This window comes from Phaenicophaeus curvirostris, chromosome 1 (genome assembly GCF_032191515.1).
Source record: "Phaenicophaeus curvirostris isolate KB17595 chromosome 1, BPBGC_Pcur_1.0, whole genome shotgun sequence".
Taxonomy (NCBI): Eukaryota; Metazoa; Chordata; class Aves; order Cuculiformes; family Cuculidae; genus Phaenicophaeus; species Phaenicophaeus curvirostris.
Genome location: NC_091392.1, coordinates 113,060,341 through 113,078,356, shown reverse-complemented (window position 1 = coordinate 113,078,356; position 18,016 = coordinate 113,060,341). Strand labels below are relative to the sequence as shown.

The 18,016-nt window shown below is 45.1% G+C and overlaps 2 protein-coding genes across 3 annotated transcripts; both read right to left on the bottom strand.

The window, feature by feature from the left end:
- Nucleotides 1-1,581: 1,581 nt before the first annotated feature.
- On the bottom strand, nucleotides 1,582-10,605 carry SMIM11 (small integral membrane protein 11). 2 transcript variants are annotated; one of them, XM_069872091.1, is made up of 5 exons: nucleotides 10,583-10,605; nucleotides 9,357-9,418; nucleotides 5,333-5,440; nucleotides 3,547-3,726; nucleotides 1,582-1,775 (listed from the first exon to the last, which is right to left on the bottom strand). In XM_069872091.1, exons 3-4 carry the CDS (start codon nucleotides 5,351-5,353, stop codon nucleotides 3,559-3,561), a joined length of 189 nt encoding a protein of 62 aa, XP_069728192.1. In that variant the 5' UTR covers nucleotides 5,354-5,440; nucleotides 9,357-9,418; nucleotides 10,583-10,605; the 3' UTR covers nucleotides 1,582-1,775; nucleotides 3,547-3,558. The 2 variants fall into 2 exon arrangements, with proteins under 2 accessions (XP_069728192.1, XP_069728201.1); XM_069872100.1 differs by lacking the exons at nucleotides 9,357-9,418; nucleotides 10,583-10,605 and having other exon boundaries at nucleotides 5,333-5,744.
- A 4,298-nt stretch (nucleotides 10,606-14,903) lies between these two features.
- On the bottom strand, nucleotides 14,904-16,664 carry KCNE2 (potassium voltage-gated channel subfamily E regulatory subunit 2). Its single transcript, XM_069849934.1, has 2 exons — nucleotides 16,310-16,664; nucleotides 14,904-15,373 (listed from the first exon to the last, which is right to left on the bottom strand). Exon 2 carries the CDS (start codon nucleotides 15,353-15,355, stop codon nucleotides 14,978-14,980), a length of 378 nt encoding a protein of 125 aa, XP_069706035.1. The 5' UTR covers nucleotides 15,356-15,373; nucleotides 16,310-16,664; the 3' UTR covers nucleotides 14,904-14,977.
- Between the last annotated feature and the right edge of the window lie 1,352 nt (nucleotides 16,665-18,016).

The following is an 18,016-nucleotide window of genomic DNA, read 5'->3' as shown; positions in this document are numbered from 1 at the left end:
AAAAAAAAAGAAGCTCCTTTTATTAACACTCTTCTTGCACATGTCAAGTAAGGGAAGGGCTCCAGATTTTAATGCCAGTCTCTATTGCTCTAGATGTTAAATGGTGCCCAACTGGTGTCCTGTTGTTTTGGTGGTAAATTACTTTCTTTAAGGAGAGATTGTACACTTTTGATTCTGCTTGGATGGCAACTGTATTGAAGTAGGGAATACCTCTGTTTCAGTTTAAAAAACAAAAAACTCATTATTGCCATTGGTCTAGAAAAATCTACTCTTGGTTGAGAGTCAAAAACAATCTAGATTGGGACCAATATTCAAAGACAACTGGTATGGAGCCAAGATATTCCTTACTTTTGAAGCTGGTGGATACTACACAGGCTTGACAATTTCCTGTTAGGGTTTGGGCATGTGGCTTAACGAAGCGCCTTGGTGCACTTCCCTCAATAGCTTTTTAACTGAGGTGGTTAGTAGTCTGTTCTCACCAAACACCACAGACCCTTTTAATTAAATTACCATTCAGTTCCACTTTTGCATAGACAGATGACTTCTAAGACCGTAGAAGGAAACTGCTGTTTTACAATAGCACTACAAATTCCCTAGCCTGTCAGCCCTGAAGCTGCCGCAGCAAGGATATTGCTCCATCCCAGGAATAGGTTTCTGCAATAGTTTTATTCCCCAGTCACCAAGGTGACCGCATGTACAGTGAGATTTCAAAAATCACTGCAGTTCCCAGGAACTCCAGCACAGCGAGAGCTCTCAGAGCATCAGCCGTATCAGCTACCCATAGATTTGGTCACACAGGTCTTGCCAGAGGGACCCTGCAGCTAAGTGTGCTGTTGTGACCAAAGCAGGCACCTCAGCCTGCAGCCGCAGGGAGAGGGCAGGAGCGAGCCATCCCAGAGGCCTCCTACGTCTGCTGGACTCCAAAGCTTCTCCAAGGGCCTTCCACCTCTCTTCTTCCTTCCTCTCCTCACTCCACTGTCAGATTTCAGCTTCACCTTAACTTCCAGGATCTGGGAAGTGCTTTATAATGGAAATGTAAAGGGAAACATAATTGCTGGCACTGCTACACGTGCCTAAGCGTTTATTTCTGTGAAAAAAAAAAAAATCTACTCTGTTGATTAACCTACCACAACCCAGATAGCTTATCCTCCAGGATTTAGTGTTATTGCACATGCAGAAATAGCTAGCAATAGTAACGAAAAGCCTCTCAGCTTCACAGGCTAAATAAACTTCCTCAAAAGAGACACTGCCATTTGCATAAACCTCAAGAATTCCTACGTGCAGGAAGTGGTTTGAGAAAGACATGTCTGGAAAACTTCTTCTCCTGGGCTTGTTCATCTGGATTCAAGAAAGAGACACAATCTCCGATTTACACCCTTGCAGGAAGCAGCTGCTCTGAAGAAGGTGTACAGAGCTCTCCTCATTTTCTTCAGTCCGTCCACAAACCTTGTACACACCCATGACGGATTCAGACAATTCTTCTCTTTAAAACTAGCCACCTCCTTGCAGCTAATCTTTAAAAACTGCCTCTCCTGCAGCTGTAACTGTAGCATTTGAGTAAGCAACAACCAAGGCTATTACTTCTTTTTTTAAAAACAATTTTTTATTGCATAAATAGAGGCTTAGATATTTTGCTGTATGTATAAAATGTTGAGATACAGTTTAAGTGAATGTAACTTTTGAGGTTTTTATTCCTTTGACACATCCTTCATCTACAGGAAGGCTTCGTTCTCCCAGGAAAGGAATCCAGTGCAAGATGCCAAATGTCGAAAAATCTGCAGGGTGGGGAAACAGCAGTGAGAACAGCAGACACGATACACTGGCAGCACATGGGGGCAATTTGCTTGTCTGTGTGGCACACTGCAATCGGAGCTAAGCACAGCTCTGTAGTGTTGACACCGGAGAAAACTTTTAGGGTAGAAGAATTCACCCCTTCTTGCAATTCCCTTATAGAAAGACACATCCGACAGCCCAAGGTATGTCACAATTTAGGAAGGACTAAGCCGCTGGTGGGCAACACTGGGTGACTGGGCCAGTAAGGTATTTTCTGTGAAATCGGAGATGCTCTAATGCCGGTCATTTAATAAGGTCAACGTCATATGCTGGACATAGAGGACTTGTGGGATGAGCTTGCTACCTTGGTACAGCAAGCCCCTGGGCTAGGGACTCAGCCAAACAGGACTCTGTGTGACCCTACACTGCATGCACAGCATGGTATATCCTCCTCGTTACAAGCTGCAGGCTTGCTCACTTGCAAGACAGCCCATCTCTGCTTCATTTTAGGAATGAAACTCCAAATAACCTACTCTGACTTACTGTGCAAAACCAGAAAGAGGTGATCGCACAGCATTTTCCAGTGGCTAGCCTGTGTTATAATAAAAATCTAAAATGGCACAAGTCTGCCCAGAGAAAAGTTCTCAATCTGATATAAACAGGATAATGAAAAACACTTTTGGTTTTGTTGCTTTTTTTATGCGAATGAACTCCATTGTTCCCATGGTTATTTCCAGGGTCCCACTCCTAGTGACAATTTCCAATCCTTGTTGCATGAAATAAAACAGTGACGGGTTTGAAATCAAAACTAGTAAACATTTCTAAAAAATGAAACTCTCTTTATATGTGAGGTGACAACCTAAAAAGAGAAAGTCAGATTTTAGTTTAATAAGGGGTAACATTACATCAAACTCCCACTGAGCTTACGAAGGACAAGCAGGAATACAATTCGCATTTTGCTGCAAAACAGAGGGATGTGAAAGGAACCGATACAAAAATCACATACCAAACAAAGTCAGGGAATATAATCTTAGCACTAGCATTGATTTTGCTAATGGACTTGATCCAGTAAGGCAAAGATTGCTTAAACTTTGAAAACAGAGGGAACAGGGAATGAATTCAGCACATGAGGAATGAAACACCAAAACTTGAAGAAATTTTGTGATATTCATTTTGCTCTTTTATGCAGAAAGTTGTCCATTTTTCTCAATTTAGTGTATACAGTAGATGTTACACAGCATAGGCTGTAGCATTTCTGTTACTTTGGGAAGTTCCACGATATGAGATCTGACCCTTCCAGATAAACTATTTACAACCTGTCATGTATTTAACTAACATGAAATGGCTGCTTCTAGACTATTTTAATTATGTGACTTAAAGCCAAGAGGCCTTATTGCATCACCCTGTCTGGCATGCCTTATATGCATTTTTTGCCCAATTTAACCATCTCTTTATGCATCAGGACTTCCTGTGTAATTGTTTGGGCATAAAAATTCAAGGAGATTAAGAGCGGAAAAGGAATACTATGCTAAGTTCTCCTAAATCGTGAGCCATGGCTGCCAAGTTTTCTGCTGGTAACTGCAATTCCTACAAGGAATGGGCATGACACAGGTGTTCAAATATGCTGAAACACCACAGGAGACAATTATTTCAAGAATTCAGATAATGGTGATAGTTCTAATTGCACAATCCAAATGCATCCAAGTCAAAACATAATGGGATTAATATGTCTATGTCATTATCGAACACCAGGATGTCAAATAAATTCTATACCTGAGAGACTCTTCAATCATCCTTCTTCTCTGCTTCTGTTTTCAATTTCTCTTCACGTTCCCTCTTCAGTTTTTCTTCAATTTTTTTGCTCTGGTACATTTTTACTCCAGCAAAGGCTAAGCAAAGAATCAATGTTTTAGCTGCCAAAATGTACATCAGCAATGGGAAGTTCTCCAAAGCCTGAAACGCAAAATAATATATTTAGGCAGTTACTGGAACACTTGGACAATTAAAAATGGATCTACAGGGATGTTATACAGCTTCCTACAGCAACAGCATTATTCAAAGCAACGGTAATGCTCCTCTATTCATGCTTTCTTTTTCTGAAGGAAACTTGAAACTAGGCAGATCAACATCTAGGGGAAAGGACAAAAATAAGTTAACTTATAAGTTAACTTCAGTCAAGCTTGTATATGAAGCCCCTTTGAGCAGGTCTTTGTTGCTTTTGCTTGCTTTACAGCAAATGGAATTTTGGCATGATCTGGAACTGAAGAAGGGGAAGAACTCATATCTCAGGATAAATGTAAAAGTGGAAATACTTCTGAACAGTTCTCATGAGTGAATATCACATGTGATCCCCACAGACACTTTTGTGCTCCTAGAAATTTTAATCTATGGTAGTTTTGCAAGTAACTTGCCCAGATCTGGAAGGTATAGGTAGACACCTTTAAACTAGAAGAAAAGTAAAAAACCCACAGCTTTAAATGATTCAGTTTCAGTTTTTAATGCCTGGAACTAATTGAAATTGCGGAACATATTTCAGTGTAGTAAAAGCATACTACTGCAAGTGCACATGGAGTGGAAAATAAAACGTAAATGGGTAACACTGTGAAGTGGGAATATAAATATAACAAGAGTGGCACAGACACTCAATGAAAGATGTCAGTTCCAGAAGGATATTGAAGGTACATGAATTTCCCAGTCCACTGTCACAAAAAGCCACTTGGCCAGCAGGATCAGTCCACCTTTCAGTGTTGCACAGTAAGTTCACAGTGCCACCTCCCTCATAGCAAGCCTCCCAGTACCCCCCTGTACCCTTAACAGGCCTTCCAGCACCTCATAAAGGTGTTTGGCCATTATCAAACTACTGAATTTAAGGAAAGCCTTGTATCCACATACCATTAGCGTAACCCCTTAAAGTCCACAAATCATAGGCTCAGGTGGGGTCTTTTATAACACCGATCTCTACAAGCGGCACATTACCTTTGACATCAGGCCACTACCCTCTAATTTGGCAAAAGAACCCATCAACCTCTGTCAATCTCCCCAAATATTAAAAGTGGTAATCTCTTTAAACCACAGCTCTGCAAAAGCAGAAAGGTGAAGCCAAGGCTTGGGGTTAGTGTTGCTTTCTTGATAAATGGTTTAATATGTTAAAATTGTTCATGTATGAGGTACTTACTCAAACATTTCTCTGTCTTATACGCACACCCTGCAGAGTGTTTATGGCCCAAATACATTATAAGACATAGTTAAGAAAACACCCTCCAATAACAAAAGGACCTGAAGAAAGAGCAGCTAGAGAAAAGTCTAGAAAGAAGAAAGTCAGGAGGAGCAGAGGTGAGCAGAGAGGAGCTTGCTTGCCAGTGCTGCATTCCGATCCAAAATGTAAAGCCCCAACAGCAAGCACTGGAGCCAGCCCACGAAGCACAAGCATGTATGGTTAATCAACCTCCACGTAGACAAGGAAACCATCTTTAAGCACAGGACCCACCCAACCACATCTTACATTCATCTGCTCGAAAAAGCAGAAATCTGCTGCTTTATGAATGTGAAACAATCTCACCTTCCAGTTAAATGCTACCATCTTGGCTGCGTGATGATATTGCTCGTCCCACAGCCAGCTGAGCCTGCTGCGTCACACTTCCAAAGGCATGGACCAGGGCAGAAGCATCTTAAAGAAATGGAAATTGAAGAATTAGGCCATCTGTTCCTACTCAGCACGTCCACCCTGCACTTCTCTGACAAGCTCATCTGCTGCACGGCGTCTGGTAGCGTATCAGTGCCACAGAGTTCAAGAATGACCTTTATAGGCCTTTCTGGAGCTGAGTGACAGGAGCAATGTCTGTGCTGCGAAAGGACAGGGGTTTGACAAGCCCTGGGCAGGTGCTATGCTTGCCCAGAGCAGAGGCTGGGCTTCCACTGTGCTGAGCACATCTCAGCAGCTGCCTAACTGAAAACACAACGCTGGCTGCTTTCGAAAGCTTGACACGTGCACACATCACACCACTTCACTGATGTTTGAGATCTAGCAGACAGAAGTGCACCCAGAAGAGCTGTCTTGTGGTTTTTAAGCCCACCTGCCCTATTCAGAGTCTGAATGTCTAATTAACGCTACTATTTAGTATAATTTACCAGTTCTCTCTAATGTACTAATAAATTAAATTCTCCACACAGCCCGTAGTAATCAACCAGTCACTAGATATCTTGAGTGTTCAACATATTTTTCAGGGCTGAACTTTGGGCCTGAGGAATGCCCAAGGGGATGCTGAAGGCTGCAGCGCACAGCCACAATGCTGCCTTACAGTCTCTGCTGCTGCTCCATCAGTGCTGACACCATTTCAGCTGCTGGATTTCAAATTAAGCACGTTTCCCTGCCTGACCCCCTTGAGGTGTTTCCTGTATGCATAACACAGAGTCACTGTCAAAAACAGGAGGAAGCCCTACAGCTTAATCCAAACCTTCACCAGCAGCTGGGCTGAATAAATCATCACCACATCACAATAGCTGCTGCTGACCTTTCTTTAGAAACAGGGAGTCAAGTAAATATTCTTGCAGCTTCTGCACTGCTCAGCCAGCTTCTTCACAGATGCCCTTATTTCTCCATCTAGGGTATCCTCTTCTCTCCTCTTCACCCTGCAGAGACCACCCTGGAAATGTCCCCTCAGAGAGACACCACTGGAGACCTCTGTTACTGAGACTGAGCTATACCAAAGGAGTGGTGTAGCCAACTTATTTGTCATTCAGCATTTACTGCGTTGATCTTGAGTTGTGCAGCTCCCTTCTCCCATTGTTAAAACGTCAGGGCATCTGTGAACTGAGTCAGTAGTGTTACATCTCCAAAAAAAGAAGACATTTTAATGTCTGATGTTTCCTCCAGAATTTCAGCAACCACTAAGATTTGAAGTCCCCTGGCAGATGGTTACAGCAAAAATCCCACATCAGGGCAGAATTTGGTTCTCAGTGCAGGGTTCAGATGGCTACACGCTTCTCAATGAAACCCAAGTTACACAAGCCTGGCCTGATCTGAAGGGACTGCACTGCCCAGCTGGGGAGTTCTCATCTCAGAATGCTGACTTGGATGGGGGCTTCATCAGACACAGTCTTCACTCTTCTCCTAAATTGCTGCAAAATCTGTGCTTCAGTCGGAATGAATTTTGCAACATGTTGTAAATAGGCAAGAATTCAGCCATTCAAAGACAGGCTAGCATCTGGCATATGATGCTGAAAATGGGGGTTTAGTGATTTTTCATGTACACAGAAGGTTTAGACTCAGCAAACTTATGTAAGCCCATCTGTAGGGTCTGATTGCAGGGTACTGTCCCACCAGCAAAAGGAATGTAGAATGCGTATCACAGTGTGCACTCCTGTGAATGCTCTTGGCTGCGAGTTGATTATTTAAGCATTCTGCCAAACACGTCTGCAATATCTTCACTCTGCTGAGACACAAGCCTGAATCTGCCTGAATTGTGTATCCACCAGGAGTACCTGCACTGAAGTCACAAAGAACGGGAAGTAAAGAAATTCTTCCTTTGTTTTCAAGAGTGGTGTTTTCTTCCTGTGAGAGCTGACACTTCTGATGGTGTGTCCTCACAGTGTCTTCTGTGTTTAGAACTGAGCAGAAAAGCCACTGTTCTCTCCATGTTGCATTCCCACATCATGTGCCACTAGCCTCCAGTGGTCAAGCACTTCCCCCTATTTCACCTCTTGACTCTTCACATTTCCATCTTGATCCAGACCTTATTGGATACAACTAAAGCTCCAGGACAGAAAAAAATGCATTGAGCTGGTGCAGGGATAAGAGAGTAGTAAGCGGAGACAAAAAGGCAGGATTCACTTCAAAGCTGAAAAACATGTGGCAGCACTGAGATGGTCAATTCAAAAGCAAAAAGATCAGACCCTGTACTTTCAAGGTTGTGATATCTTAAAAGCATGCAGGCAAATAAACAGCTGAAGTTTCATGTTTGCCTTTTCACAAGCAGATAAGGCACAGATAGGAGTTCAGAACACAGCTACAGTCAGGCATTGTTCGTTCCCCAGGAAAGTGCAAGCTCCCTTAACAAACAGCACTACTGGGAATGGAGACTGGGCCCCCCGGAAGGTCACTATTACCTTCACTCACAAGTAAGGAGGTCTCGTGTTGAGCCATGTGAGAAAGAAAAAGGACCTCTGCCTGAAACCCTGCCAGAGACTCTGTAACAGAAGCTCCATAAGCTATCCACCACCTACTTGTATACTCCTATGCAGAGTAGGGATGAAATGATGCTACTCTTGATGTATCAAGATGTATCAGTGACCTTCTTCACTTTGATTGCACCTCACATTTACTAGGCAATTTACACTTGGACTTCCTCTGCAAGGCAGACCAAACTATCACAGACGAGAAAGAGAGTCTGCCTCTATCTCACATGTGAGCACTGTACTAGCACGTACTCCATTAGCTCCAAATGCTGTGAGGTCTTCTGGGTCCATAGCAGGCAGACAGGGTCACCAACACAGTCCTAGAGGCTCATGTCCCCAGCAGCGCTCCCAGGGAGGGCTGCAGCAAGTCCCAGAGCTAAACTTTAGCTGATACCAGCCCCAAGATCTCTGCACACCACATTGTGCAACACAGACCACCTCAGACAGACTAAGGAGTTGGGCCCCAGTTCGATGGGAAGTCTGTGGTGGAGCACAGAATTGAATCCAGGTCTCTCAGCCACTGAATTACAGCTCCAGTCCACCGCAGCAACCGCATCACAGCCCAGCCACTCACATCACTGTTTGCTTACGCAGCGGCAGAATATCGACTGGCCTGCATGCACCAGAAAACATCCATACAAGCATCTGGGTACTCACAAACCCACTTGAGTCATCTTGGCTGAACATCTCACTCAGCCTGCCAATAACTCAATCTACTCAACAAAACGGGACTCAAGATACTCTTTTGTCTACTGAGGATTTCTGAGCAACTCCATTTTATCTACTTGGTGAAAAGCTACACTGGCACTGCCAGCCACAAGGCCTCAGAAAGCAGCGAGCCACTAGGGTTATTTCTCTTATTTCTCTGCATTTAAAATGGAGTGATGGCCGAGGATGTCCAGAACTAGAAAAGGGGTTTCACACCACCTGTTTGGTGTTGCTGCTTTCTTTAATGCACATATTTCAGGAAGCAAAATGCATGCTTCCTACACGGACAGTCACTGCAGGACCCATCGCTACATGTGACCTGCTGTATCATGCATCAGGCTGAGCATTTGCAAGGCAGGATCGAGCCTCCTCAGAAAAGAGAGACTACTGGGTCATGAGAAAACACAGTAATATGGCAAAGCCCAAAGGCTATAGAGAAACACAGCAGAAGGAACTGTGAGACAAAGCTTCCACACTGAGAATCCATCACAAACCACAAGATGCAGGTGTTATATTTAAGTCAGAAGCACTCAGACCTGTGAACATTTACAGCCTATATGTGTAGGCAGGTCAAGACATTAGTCTGTAAAAAGACTCCTGTAATCACTCAGTTTATACTAGTGTTACTGATAAAAGAAATTTCTATACTAACACCAACTCAAGGAACATAAAAACCAGAAAGCCATATAAGACCTTCATACCTGAGGAGGCAGAAACTAAAATATTAGTAATTCCTCTGGCAGCTCCTCACACGCTCCAAACTCTAAAAAATAAGAACAGAGTAGATAGGATATGTCATCAGTCATGGGATCTGGATTAAAATCAAATCACATCAAATCAAATCAAAACCAAGAATGTCAGTGGCAAATCAGGCTGTTCCACTGTGGCTCCCAGGGCATCATTTCAGCTATGTCCCAGGGTCCTTGCAAGCTGCAGAACCTCACTTGCTGACACCACTTTGCCCTAGGAAGGTCTGCTGGGTTGGCAGCCTCCCCAGCTGTGCCCTCCTCCCTGGTCACGTATCCTGGTCCATGTAGCACCAATGCTCAGCACAGCACGCAACACACAGACACGCTTCAGGAAATCAAACTTTTTTAACAAATTATTACTTCAGATCTTACAAATATCTAACAGGTGGGCGTCAAGAGAATGGGACCATACTCTTTTCAATGGTGCCCAGCAACAGGACAGGGGGCAACAGGCACAAAATGGAACACAGACAGTTCCACCTGAACATGGGAAAATCTTTACTGTGAGGGTGATAAAGCACTGGAACAGTACTGCTCAGGGAGGCTGCTGAGTCTCTTTCTCTGGAGATATTCAAACCCTGCCTAGACACATTCCCATGCAAACCGCTGTGGGTGAACCTGCTTTAGCATGGGGGTGGACTACATGATCTCCACGGCTTGTTTCCAAGCATGACCATTCTGTGAGCCTTCTTTCTCACTCATCTGCTTTGGTTTTTTTAAGAAAACGAAAGAGCTCATCAGATTCTTTTGCAGTAAACGGCACTTCCAGGCAGCCATACAACCATACACGTAGCAGAACAGCAGGAGACCACAGCACCGGGCCTGCTAGCGGTCTGCAGCCAGCGACGGCGTCTCCAGCAGCTTTTAAAATGCAACCTCCCTTGTCCAAGAGGCCACAGGCTACTGACGGAGCTCCTGCACAGCGGCTGGGGCCAGGGAAGGAAGGGGGATCCGTGCAAGAGTCAAAATAGGGAGGGCGGGCAGGGAAGCAGGGCGAGCAGGGAGGGAAGGACGGCAGGAAGGAAACAAGCCAAGCCTGGCGAGCGGGCAGGGAGCAAAGCGAGCAGGGCAGGAGAGCAATGAAGGCGGGCAGAGCGGGCAAAGGGAGGCGGGGGCAGGCGAGGGGCTGAGGCCTCGGGGCGGTCGCGCCCCGCTCCCCCGAGTCCCGCGGCTCCTACCTCCCGGCGGCCATGGCGGGGGGCGGGGCCGGGGCGGTGTCCGGGCAGCAGGAGGGGGGATGGGGAGGGGTGGGGATGGTGTCCATGGGCTCGGCACTGGCGTCATCGCACCTCGAATCCTGTGTTCAGTGGTGGTCTCGTCAGTATCTCAAAGTCACAGAATCACTAGGTTGGAAAAGACCCACCGGATCATCGAGTCCAACCGTTCCTATCAAACACTAAACCATGCCCTTCAGCACCTTATCCACCCGTGCCTTAAACACCTCCAGGGAAGGTGACTCAACCACCTCCCTGGGCAGCCTCTGCCAGTGCCCAATGACCATTTCTGTGAAAATTTTTTTCCTAATATCCAGCCTCAACCTCCCCTGGTGGAGCTTGAGGCCATTCCCTCTTGTCCTGTCCCCTGTCACTTGGGAGAAGAGGCCAGCACCCTCCTCTCTACAACCTCCTTTCAGGTAGTTGTAGAGAGCAATGAGGTCTCCCCTCAGCCTCCTCTTCTCCAGGCTAAACAACCCCAGCTCTCTCAGCCATTCCTCATAAGGCCTGTTCTCCAGCCCCTTCACCAGCTTTGTTGCTCTTCTCTGGACTCGGTCCAGAGCCTCAACATCCTTCTTGTGGTGAGGGGCCCAGAACTGAACACCGTATTCAAGGAGCGGTCTCACCAGTGCCGAGTACAGAGGGAGAATAACCTCCCTGGACCTGCTGGTCACACCGTTTCTGATACAAGCTAAGATGCCATTGGCCTTCTTGGCCACCTGGGCACACTGCTGGCTCATTTTCAGTCGCTGTCACCAACACCCCCAGGTCTTTCTCCTCCAGGCAGCTTTCTAGACAGACTTCTCCTAGTCTGTAGCACTGCACAAGGACATCGAGGTGCTGGAATGTGTCCCGAGAAGGGAACGGAGCTGGGGAAGGGGCTGGAGGACGAGTGCGATGGGGAGCGGCTGAGGGACCCGGGGCTGTTCAGCTGGGGAAAAGGAGGCTGAGGGGACACCTCGGCACTGCCTGCAGCTGCCTGGAAGGAGGGTGGGGGGAGCTGGAGCTGGGCTCTGCTCCCAAGCAACAAGTGATAGGACAAGCGGGAAGTTGCGCCAGGCGACGTTCAGATTGGACGTCATGAAAAATTTCTACCCCAAAAGGGTTCTCGGGCACAGGCAGAGGCTGCCCAGGGAGGCAGTGGAGTCACCATCCCTCAAGATGTTTAAAAGACGGAGAGTTGGGGTGCTCAGGGATGGTTTAGCAGAGGACAGCTACAGTTGAACTCGATGCTCTCAGAGGTCTTTTCCAGCCAAGTGATTCTGTGTTTCTAAACCCACCATGCCCCAGGTACCTCTCCCACAACCCTGATGTGGCCAGCTGCTGCCCCAAGCCGGAGTGATATGCCCTGTTTCTTAATAATTAAGTGGCAGAGCAATTCCTGCATGTCCCAGGCGTGCAGCGGGTCCACGGGCAAAGCAGTCCAGGTGCTCCTGCACAGCCACCTGCTCGCCACTGCGAACAGGGCTGGGGCAGAGGCAGGAGCTACCACCATAAGGCTGGACCCGCCTGAGCAGGTCTGGCAGCTGCTGGGGATGCTGCTACACCTGGACAAGCTCTCCAGGGACGCTCCTCCAGCTGTACCGATACAAGGAGCCGCAATTACTACAAAAAGTGCAATATTTTGATTTAAGCTAAACTAAACTTTTCATCCAAGTAACTGTATTTTTTGAAAGTTACAGAGAAAGTCCCTCTGATAGCATTTTTTTTTCATTGTTTTTCCAGACATATGTTCATTCCTTGGAGATGATAATGGCTTGTTCTAAGTATGATCTGCGCTGATCAGATGTGTCTTCTTCTATAATCACCTCTGTTTGCAGTCTTTCCCTATCTCATATGCAAAGTCAGACAGAGCTGGAGCCAGCTGCAAATCAGCAAGACATTTGACTGTTGCAAAATTCAGAATAACATGGAAAGTAATAAAACATGCATGAGTTTTTTGGGAAAATTTATATATGTGCATGTAAGTGGGAAATACACCCTGTCCCAGCTCTTGTCTTGCTGCACGTGATTGGTGGAGATCACTCCCTCATGTTGCCCAGGCCTTATTAAAGGATGCTGCTTTCTAAAACTCGAAACGAGTCTTAATATATTTGCCGTCATTTTTGGTATCAGTACCTCCCTGAAAGGGGCTGTCCATGGCTGTGGCATGGCCACAGTGTTGGACCCAGGTGGCCCCTGAGTCACTCCCAGCACCACATCTGTGCTCTTCGAGCTACTGGGCCCCAAAGGATGGAGGAAGTCCAGCAGTGATGAGCACAGCCATGGCAGGAGGAAGGCAGGCACTCAGAGGCAACCAGGGAGGTGGGGGCATGCTGCATGGGTAGAGACGTACCAGAAGGCTGTGCTGGGATCTGACAAAGCTTCCTCAACATAAGCTGGCCATGTGCACTCAAAGCCCAGAAAGCCAATTGTATCCTGGGCTGCATCAGAGAAAGTATGACGGGCAAGTTGAGGGAGCTGATTCTGCCCCTTTACTCTGCTCTCGTGAGACCTGACTTGGCGTACTGCATTTGGTTCTGGAGTCCTCGGCACAGGAAGGACATGAATTTGTCAGAGCGAGTCCAGAGGAGTGCCACAAAGATGGTCAGAGGAGCACCTCCCATACGAGGACAGGCTGAGAGAGTTGAGCTTGTTCAGGTTGGAGAAGAGAAGGCTCTTGGGAGACCACGTAGTGACCTTCCAGTACTTAAAGGGAGCCGACAGGAAAGCTGGGGAGGGGTTCTTTATCAGGGAGTGCTGTGATGGGTCAAGGGGCAACATTCTTAAGCTGAAAAAGGGGAGATTTAGATTAGGTATTAGGGTGGTGAGGCACTAGAATAGGTTACCCGGAGAAGTCATGAAAGCCCCATCCCTGAAGGTGTTTAACGCCAGGCTGGATGAGGCTTTGAGCAACCTGATTTAGTGGAAGATGTCTCTGCCCGTGGTGAGGGCATTAAAACTAGATGATCTTTAAGGTCCTTTCCAACCCAAACCATTCTGTGGTTCTATCATTCCCTAGTGCTCACGGACTGATGTTATTCAAAGGCTTGCTACTATGCCAGCAACTGGCACATCTGGGAGCATGACGACAGCTGCTGTGCCAAATCTCAAGACCAGTCAACAAAACAAGCCAAAGCTTCCCAACTAAAGAAGCCTCTTTTAATTTCTTTTTAACAAGAGCAAAACAAAATTGTCAGAAATGCAGTGCCAGACATGGCTGAAGTGTTTTCAGCCAAAACTCTGTGGAAACAAACAACAAGCCCACATGATAGACTGCCAGCACAGGAACTTTTAACTTAAGCGATTTAAATTTGGCAGCATGGATGGGAGCTAAACTCAGTTTTACAGAAGGAAGCACATTTTAATACTAGAATTGTCATCAGTTCTGCTTGTAATTGTTCCTGGCAAGCCAGTGATGTGATAGTCCTACAGCACAGGAGAAGGTATGCTATCTTGAAAACCCAGTTCCCAGCTGGTGGAAACCAGTACCCAACATGGGAAACACTTTGGGGGTACAGCAACGGGACAGCCTTGATAGCTGAGTATAGAAATTTCCTCCGCTGGAAGCCACAATGCAGGATCTCAGTGGTTTACACTGGGCCCTGCCTAATGGGAGGTAAACAGTGCCTTCCTCACCCAGCTTGCATCCTAGATAGACAGATTGCTCTGGAGAACTAAGGAGCAGCAGAAGAAACAACTTGGCCAGCTATGGACTTGAGGGCAGAAGATGAACCACTGGAAACTGGCCTGGACAATCAGGACGTGCTCCCACATGACACTGCTAGTTTAGCAGCTCTTCTGCTATGAAACAGAAGGCTATGAGTCAATCTTTGTAGCCAATGAATAATGACATCAAAATGGGAGCCAGATTGTTAAAAAAATAGTTTGGAATGAATGTGTGTAGGTATAGGTTACCTTCTATGATTCATACCATAACACATTGTTCAGTCAATAGACGGAGTTTTTGATATTTTACTGTACATTTTCAAGATATTTTTAAGATGGGCTTAAGTCATACAGTTTGGATCCAAATCAGCACTTCTGACCACTAATTCACAGTTATTCTGAGGTGAGAACATCAAGATCTGCTTCTGGATTTAAAAATATGCTAAAAAAAAAATCAAGTTATTCATTCTCTTGGTTTTATTTTCCTGAAGAACAGCATATCAAAGCAAAGCACAGTCATGCATTTTTCTTGGGTGATCACTGACCAGCTATGCCAGACTCCTCATGGGAAACAATAATGTTGATTTCCTTAGCATTCTATTCCACATTGACTAATCTGTTAATTTAATGAAGTTTCATACATATTTGTAATTACAGTGCGTTCCCTTCATGTGGCTTTACGATTTCCTCACTACTGGTGTTTCCAAAATGTTAAGGTGATGCAGGGCTTGTTTTGTCTCTTGCACCCATGTTTTCATGGATAACACACTTGAGGTCATCTCGATTCAGGACCTGGCTTTTATACTTCTCGCCCCAGTCCTCAACAATGTACTGATGATAGGGGTCTTTGGAGTGCTCTCGTCTCTTCGATTTCACAGTACTCACCAAGATTGCCACAATAATGAAGGAGAACATCCCAATCATCACCATCAAATAAAGGATAACATAGTCAAAGTTTTCAGCATCAACCTTGGCTTGCAATTTATCTGCTGCTTCTGTCATGTTTTTCCTCCAGCCATTCATGTAAGTGAGAAAGATTTCCTTGAAAATATCTTCCACTGCCCAAGTGAAGTTTTGCATTTCAGCCATCCTTGCAAATTACAGCTTCTAAAGACAACATGATACTTATTTTAGTGAGATGTCTATACTAACACAGTTACGTCAGTTTCTTTTGTCTGCATTATGACAATTAAATAATACCACTTGCCACTTAGCAGTACAAATTTTAGATCAGCTGAGAATCCCCATCTCTGAGTATTTCAATATGTTCAGAGACCCAAGAAGGTCTTGTTCCTGTCTTCACTCACATCACTTTCAGGCTGTGGGAAGCCACATACGCTTTGGTGAAATCCAGTGAGCGCAGTCCCCAAGACCTATGTTACAGGGGTTGAGGCACTCCACCTTCCCTGCTGAGGCAGTAGCTCTCAAGAAGTTCCAAGAAAACCCACTGTCCCTTTCTGCCTTCCCTGCATAAAAAGAAGGGTGTGCCTGGATTGCAGCCTGCTAGCCTGCAAAATGCAAAAGCTTTGATACAGCCTCTCAGTCTAATGCTGCTGTATAACCTCTTGTCTTTCAAATCTTCAGGTCAACCAAGCCCTGCAACATGTGACAAAGCTTTCACAAAAAAAGCCATTTGATTTCAGTGCAGTCTTCAAGCAATGATGAGCTCACTGCAGCCTGTGGTAAAAGGTGGTGAATTATCATCAGTAAAAAGAAATTGTGGTGTCTTTCGTACTGGAGTTTATAAATCTACCTTCCTCTGCTTGTTGGACTGGCCTTTTGGTATCAGCATGCACAAAACAGGCATGTACACACAGTAGGATGCAGGTAGATCTGCATGTAGGTCTCTGTGCACACTCACACGCACTCAAACACAGGGAATAAAGGTGATCTAATGAAAGCAAGCAAGCTATAAGAAAATCCAAATACAAATTGTCTTGAAACTCTTTTGTGTATATGTAAAATCTCTGCTTCTTCTTTGATTCAGAACGAAAATTACTATGCTTTTTTTTCAGTAGGAAATAGTTACCAACCGAAACTTACCTTTCCTGGGTCCTTTAATGAGATTCACAGTAACAATCAGGATTTTAAAACTCCGATGGATTATATGATGATAGTCTTGAAAGGAGTAGAGATATCTTAAACTCTTATGTAGTCTTCAGCCTGCACAAGGCTATAAGCAATTGCCCTTAATATGTGCCTTGTACTGCACACTTTATGTTTATACTAAATCTATGCTAAATCTAATCTCACCTGGAAAGTCAAATATTGGCTGACAGCTTACATCAGTCATCCTTGCATATGCTGAGTACTACTCTTTATGCTCATTGCTGAAATTTCATTTATTGTAAGGAGCATTATTGTGCTTTCTAGGAGTAAATATTGATGTAGCTGAACCTTTGTTGACCCAGACAGAAGAAGAGTAAAGATGAGCTCTACAAATTATTATTAGTGGTGTTGTTGTTGTTATTGTTGTTGTTGTCATCATTATTGATATAATTGATATCATCTATATCATTGATATTATTGATATTGATGTTGTTGATATTGATATTATTATTACTCCCTTGACTGATGTGGGCATGAGAGACCAAGTACTGAGCAGGCAGTGCAAAAGGCCTGATAGCTTGCCAGGCTGCTTAGCACCCAAAGTGAAGAATTTTATGCTCCTTCTCTTCCAATATTATTGGCAATATGGGTCTTCTGTCTTTCTCCATGCTTTCCCCTTCCTGCATTTCACATTTCCTCTGTCCTTTGCCTTAAGCTCAGCTGTTCTCTCCCGTTCCCCTGGATTCCCCATACAGTTTGCCTTTCCTTTTCTTCCACCTGTAACATGCTTGTTAGTGACCAGCCCTCCCATGTAAGCCTTTGCTGTGAGAAGCAGATCCTGAGATGCAGCCAGGACCAAGCTCTGCTCTGCGTGCACCTCATTCATGATCTGGAGCAGGAAAAGATAAAAAGTATTTTTTTTTAAATAAAAAAGCAGAATGAGTTAATGTTGATTTTATTTCTAGCAAATAGCAGGTGCTGACACCTAACTGAAATGCTCTGAGTCACACCGTAGAAAATATCTGTGTGCTCAGTGAAATGAGACAATTTTGGTTTTAGTCAGCAGTGGTTCCTGGCTATGATGGGAACATCCAAGGGAGGGGGATTAGGGTAGGGTTGTGATGCAGTTCTCCAAAAGCACATGGGTTGGGACAGACTTTTTGAAATAAATATATTTTTTTTATGGGTAGTCCTCCCTAAGCAATTTGCAGAGAAAGCAAAGTAGGTCTGCTTTGAGGAAGATAAAGTGAACACGGACTACCACTAAATCAACAGCACACATCAGAAAAATGGAGATACACTCTTCGTATTGGAAGAGTGTTAATCCCCAAGGAAGGCCTGCTAGTGCCGTGATGCTGACATTGTCATGGTTACTGCTCCTGGATGATTTTCTGTGCATGAATATCTCCCAGCATGGGGGTGAGCTGCTGGCAGCATTTCCTCTCTGATCCCCTGCTTCTCTCTGGCAGTTTCCCACGTGCCCTCAGCTTGGCCCCTCGAAGTTGAGGTAGCTGGCAAGTTGCTCTGTTTGCTTTGATGAAACCTGGAGGCCAGAGAGATGGTAGCAAGTCCACCTAACCAACGTGTGTCTGAGAACGCACAAGCAATACATGTTCATACAGTCATATTGTTAAAAATACTTGTAAATGATCAGTGGCACATTTGGGGAAAAAAAAAAACCCAATTCTTGTCTCTGTAGAG